Below are 6,115 nucleotides of genomic sequence, written 5' to 3'. Positions count from 1 at the left end.
CTGATGTTGGATAACTGGAAACAAGGGGACAGTCCTGTTGAAAAGCACAGACAGTTCTATCCCAGCTGCAGCTTTGTACAGACCCTGCTTTCAGCCAGTCTGCACTCTCCGTCTATGTCTCCTGTGAAAAGTCGATTTGCACATTCGTCACCTCTGGAACAAGGTGGCATTCACTCCAACCTGTGCTCTAACCCTCTTAATTCTAGAGCAGTGGAAGACTTCTCATCGAGGATGAATCCCTGCAGCTATGCCATGAGTACAGAGGAGGCCAGATTTCATACTTACAGTATGTGGCCTTTAAGTTTCCTGTCACCAGCAGAGCTGGCCAGAGCTGGCTTCTATTACATAGGGCCTGGAGACAGGGTGGCCTGTTTTGCCTGTGGTGGAAAACTGAGCAACTGGGAACCGAAGGATGATGCTATGTCAGAGCATCGCAGACATTTTCCCCACTGTCCATTTCTGGAAAATACTTCAGAAACACAGAGGTTTAGTATATCAAATCTAAGTATGCAGACACACTCTGCTCGAATGAGGACATTTCTATACTGGCCACTTAGGGTTCCTGTTCAGCCCGAGCAGCTTGCAAGTGCTGGATTCTATTATGTGGATCGCAATGATGATGTCAAATGCTTTTGTTGTGATGGTGGCTTGAGATGTTGGGAACCCGGAGATGACCCCTGGATAGAACACGCCAAATGGTTTCCAAGGTGTGAGTTCTTGATACGGATGAAGGGTCAGGAGTTTGTTGATGAGATTCAAGCTAGGTATCCTCATCTTCTTGAGCAGCTGTTGTCCACTTCAGACACCCCAGAAGAAGAAAATGCTGACCCTACAGAAACAGTCATGCATTTTGGCCCTGGAGAAAATTCGGAAGATGCCGTCATGATGGGTACGCCTGTGGTTAAAGCGGCCTTGGAAATGGGCTTCAGTAGGAGCCTGGTGAGACAGACGGTTCAGCGTCAGATCCTGGCGACTGGCGAGAACTACAGGACTGTCAGTGATATTGTCTCAGCACTTCTGAATGCTGAAGATGAGAGAAGAGAAGAGGAGAAGGAAAGACAGACTGAAGAGATGGCATCAGATGACTTGTCACTGATTCGGAAGAATAGAATGGCCCTCTTTCAACAGTTGACACATGTCCTTCCTATCCTGGATAATCTTCTTGAGGCCAGTGTAATTACAAAACAGGAACGTGATATTATTAGACAGAAAACACAGATACCCTTACAAGCAAGAGAGCTTATTGACACCGTCTTAGTCAAGGGAAATGCTGCAGCCAACATCTTCAAAAACTCTCTGAAGGAAATTGACTCCACATTATATGAAAACTTATTTGTGGAAAAGAATATGAAGTATATTCCAACAGAAGACGTTTCAGGCTTGTCATTGGAAGAACAGTTGCGGAGATTACAAGAAGAACGAACTTGTAAAGTGTGTATGGACAGAGAGGTTTCTATTGTGTTCATTCCTTGTGGTCATCTAGTAGTCTGCCAGGCGTGTGCCCCTTCTCTAAGGAAGTGCCCCATCTGCAGGGGGACAATCAAGGGGACTGTGCGCACATTTCTCTCATGAGTGAAGAATGATCTGAAAGTATTGTTGGACATCAGAAGCTGTCTGAACAATGAATGAGCAAAGATTGAGCTCTTNAGCAGGACATTCTACTCTCTTTCACGATTAGTAATCTTGCTTTATGAAGGGTAGTATTGTATATTTAATCTTAGTCTGTTGCAAAGGAAGGTCTATGCTGTTGAGCTACAGGGGTGTGTCTGTTCCAGAGCAGGAGTCAGGATGCTTGCTGTGTGTCCTTCAGGACTTGTTGGATTTGGAGTTTGTGAAAGCTTTGGATTCAGGTGATGTGGAGCTCAGAAATCCTGAAACCAGTGGCTCTGGCACTCAGCAGTTAGGGTGCCCTGTGCTTCTTGGTGCTTTTCCTTTCTGGAAAATAAGGATTTTTTTCTGTTACTGGTAAATATTTTCTGTTTGTGAGAAACATATTAAAGAGTTTTTTTTAAAGGCTTGCATCATTGTAGTGTGTGCAGGGATGTATACAGGCAGAACACTGTGTATATAATAAATGAATCTTTTAAAAGTAAAAAAAAAAAAAAAAGATGCTTGGCTTCAATGACAAAATTAATTTTGACAATTTTCAATCCATACGCTGAAATACTGGTTCTCTAATTCTCTTCCACTTTTCTTTTTAATATTACAAATACTTTTATTGCTCTGTGCTCACAATTGATAGACTAAGCTATTTTCCATATTTACATTTTAATAATCTTTCAACTAGTAATTAAGGAAAAATATGACTTTTGTGACTTTTCTTTTTCTCCCTGATCATAGCTACAGATACAAACCTAACCACTCCTGCTATGTCAGCTTTCTCCTGATCCTATTGATCAAAATTGATCTGCTTTTCTTTAATTTTATCATAAGACTTATATCTTCCTTCATGTTTATCTAAGTACTTAGATATTTTAGTCACTATTTCAAGTTTTAATATTATTAAAAATAGACCTTAAACTCTGCAGTTGTGCCACACAATTGTAATCCCAGTGCTCCGGATGTTGATGTAAGAGAACCTCAAGTTTGAAGCCAGCTTGGGTGGACACTAATAGGAAGATTCTGAAACAAAAATATATAAAAAAAAAGAAAGGCAGGCATGAAACACAGTAGAAACAAGAAAGAAAGAAATCAATCAGACTTTGACACTTTGACTTCCTGTGATATTTATATATAAAGGTCTCCATGAAAATAAGTATATCACTACTTTTACTGTTATAGATAGAAAGCTCTGTGGGTAGGAACATAAACATGTTGTGGATAGCCCTAGGGCTAATTATATTTGATGATAATTCCATTCTCCTGTGAGGGGTTGTGAACAAGGAATGAGTGAGCACTCATGTGACTTTCTGTAAATCTGCTTCCCACTTTAATTTGTAAAATATAGGAGAGCTGATGATTGGGCAGACAAAGGGAAGGTGGAGCAGAAGGTTGGGAGAGAAGAAGGAGAAAATGGAAGAGGGAGAGGACATAGAGGAGGAGGAGGAAGAAAAGTGGAGCAGAAGCACATGGCCTGGAGAAACCACAATTTATAAGTGGTCTCACAGATGGGGAAGATATAGTATAGTGGTAGGTCTGCCTAATCTAGGCGCACAGCATCTAATCACATTAACTGAGTTGTGTTTTCATTGCTGGGGTATATTTGGTTTGGAGATTTACTGCAATATAAACACCTCTGGGATGATTCTGTTGCACAGAACTCATTTGGCTGCTTTGAAGATGCTCTGTAACCTCACTCAAACCTCCTTTTTTTTTAGCCACTCTGGCTTCCTTAGCTCATAGCTAAGTTCCTAATACGTTCTCTTTCCTAGAAAAGAGTTTGTCAGGGACTGAAGTATGCTTTAGAGTGGATAACATTTCTTTCAAAGATTCATGTGTTGACATGTCATACTTATATAACAAGAAATTGCAAACCTAACTCATATTTAGAGTTCGAGTCTGGGGCTTTGGTGTGAGGTGATCAAGATTTGGTACAGCAATCATTGAGTACAGCTTCCATGTCTGCATCCTGGTAAAGTAAGTAAAAGAGGAAGAGATATTAGAGGGTACACAGATGTGCTATCCATTGTTGTGTGATGCTCTGAACTGCCTGAAGATAGCACTGTCAAAAACGCACTGTAGTCATGTATCCTTAACCTCCAATGTGGGAGCTAGACAAAGATCCATATAACTTATCAAGTCTGTAGTATTGTATTATTAGGAACAATAAAGCAAGTGGTCTATTTATTTTCATGGAGACCCACATACCATTTTATAAATATTCATATAGTAATGGATCATCTTGCTAGAGCTTGGTGTTATTTTCTCTAGCAGAGTAAGATGCTGTCCTGGAGGAAACACTTGATGCTGCTATGTGCATCAGTACACACACACACACACACACACACACACACACACACCACAGATTACATATGTTTGATTGATAAAGGTACATATGGACCTTCGGATGTGTTTTGTGATCCAACTCTGTTCATCTTGGTTCTACTTTCTGTGTATTACTTAAAACAATAATTTTTAGTAAAGATCTTTAGTGAAGTTGGCTGACAGTCCTTCCCAGTGCCCTTATAGATAATATGTAGTTATCATATTAGTTGATAACTTAATATGTAACAGAAAAGAAAAATATAAACCAAAAATCATTCTCATTTAGAGAATATATAGAAAGGAAATAGAACTCAAAAGAATGAAAGATGTAGATAAGTAAAAAAAAATAAAATAAAAAGAAGGCTCTTTGACAGTTTTTATTTGCAGCTGGCCCCATTACTAGCAAAGCCTTGGTATTTGCAAACTATGTCACCTTTCATTTAATGAGAATAGTGACTCACTATGTCTGAGAAAAAATGAAACAGAGATCTAGACTCTTAGTAATTACCATATACTTCGTTTCCAGCTTTATTGGAAGCACTGCTGCTTCTCCAGGGGCAACTACATCCCTGCTTTGTTTTCCATGACTTAGGAAAATATCCCCAAACATTGCAATGTATTTATATTTTGGCAATACCCAATACAGAGAACGTGACTGCTTCATGCCAGCTGCACTCCAGATGAAATCTAGTAAGCATAAATCTCTTCCTACGGGTTTCAAGCACATTTAAAGTTCACCAGGTGTGGTGAGATTGCTTCACTGCTGGATCAGAATGAATAAACCTGACTTTGATGCTTTATTCTCAGATACTTTCTAGTGGCTTTTCGCTTTGGCACGGACCAAGGGCAGGTCTATCACAGAATCTGAGGAACAATATTAACCATTTTGTTTTGGTCACATGGCTAGGTAAGACCCAAAACATAAGCATAAGGAGACTGGCCAATTCGTTCGTATTCTCACATTTATGTTCTACTTGAATGATGGGCTTTGAAAGGTAGTCAAGCCAAAGCATACCTATCTGAGCTGCTACTAATGAAACTAAGAAGCCAAATAACATGATACAGTTTACAAAAAACAAAACAAAACAAACAAACAAACAAAAAAGAGTGGGGAAAAAAGATACCTTGTAACTTCTATATACCTGGGCTCAGAAGAGTTCAGTGATTTATCTAAATATTTATGTTCATGTATTCTATTCATGGATATATAATTCCTTCTATTGCTTGAGGTCTATTCAAAACTATAAATATAAAGAAAGTTGCTTTCCTATAATATGAATATCCTTTATCTTTCTAATTCTTTTCTCTCCTATCTTTAAAAGAATGTTATTTATAGGAGAATTGTTTGACTCAAAAATAGGAATAGAAGAGAAGAAAAGGTATAAAGGGTGATAAAAGGTTGGTAAAAGTGAATTTGAGTGATGTCAAGTCAATTTGGGGAAACTACACAGAGTTATTGTGCTCTCAAGAGAAATCTGCAAAGCAACTGACAGGAAGTATTTAATCTTCATTTTTAATATGAATTTCTTTCTCTGCCTTTATTGCTTTTCTGCTTTATGAATTCTTTCCTGTAATTTCTTAAGGAATGTAATGATTACATTCTAGAATAAATATCTTTCATCTGTGGAATACACAAAATATATCATGCCACAGTTTGGGTCAGATTATTGATTAAAAATGAAAGGTAACTACAGTTATGTTTTGGAATTCATATTTACACTTAAGTGTTTTGTCTTTGAGAAAATTATAAGTCTTTTCTACATTTTTTTGTACTTCTACAGGCGGGTCAATTAGTGATTTGAACTACCTAATCTGTTTGGAAATAATAGAGATTATATAGTCTTGTATTATAATTGCTTTTCTGGGCCCCTCCCTCTCCCTGCATCCCCCTCACCACTTACCCACATTTAATCCAGTTTAAATAGCAACATGTCAAACATGTCTGCTAATCAGCTGGCTTAGTATCCCATGGAGATTTCTGCAGTTTTAAGCACTACATTTCACTATGTAAGGATTTTTCCCAAATATTGACTTTTGGTTTTCAAGGTTACTGATGATGTGTTCCAGCACATTAATCATTCTAACCACCTCAACAAAGAAGCTCATTAAAAAGACAAATACATTTATCAAGCAAATCATCAAGAAGATTATATACTTTCCACCCATAATAGATTATAGCTGAATAAATGAC

The 6,115-nt window shown here is 38.2% G+C and overlaps 1 protein-coding gene across 1 annotated transcript; it reads left to right on the top strand.

Moving 5' to 3' along the window:
* Positions 1-3: 3 nt before the first annotated feature.
* Positions 4-2,057, top strand: LOC110321877 (baculoviral IAP repeat-containing protein 2). Its single transcript, XM_021198455.2, has one exon. It carries the CDS (start codon positions 4-6, stop codon positions 1,570-1,572), a length of 1,569 nt encoding a protein of 522 aa, XP_021054114.1. The 3' UTR covers positions 1,573-2,057.
* Positions 2,058-6,115: the final 4,058 nt, after the last annotated feature.

Source organism: Mus pahari, chromosome 5 (genome assembly GCF_900095145.1).
Source record: "Mus pahari chromosome 5, PAHARI_EIJ_v1.1, whole genome shotgun sequence".
Taxonomy (NCBI): domain Eukaryota; kingdom Metazoa; phylum Chordata; class Mammalia; order Rodentia; family Muridae; genus Mus; species Mus pahari.
The sequence above is the reverse complement of the archived record's forward strand: the minus strand, read 5'-3'. Positions and strand labels throughout refer to the sequence as shown.

Coding starts and splice junctions, on each gene's coding strand:
- LOC110321877 (XM_021198455.2), top strand. CDS start 4: ATGTTGGATAACTGGAAACAAGGGGACAGTCCTGTTGAAAAGCACAGA.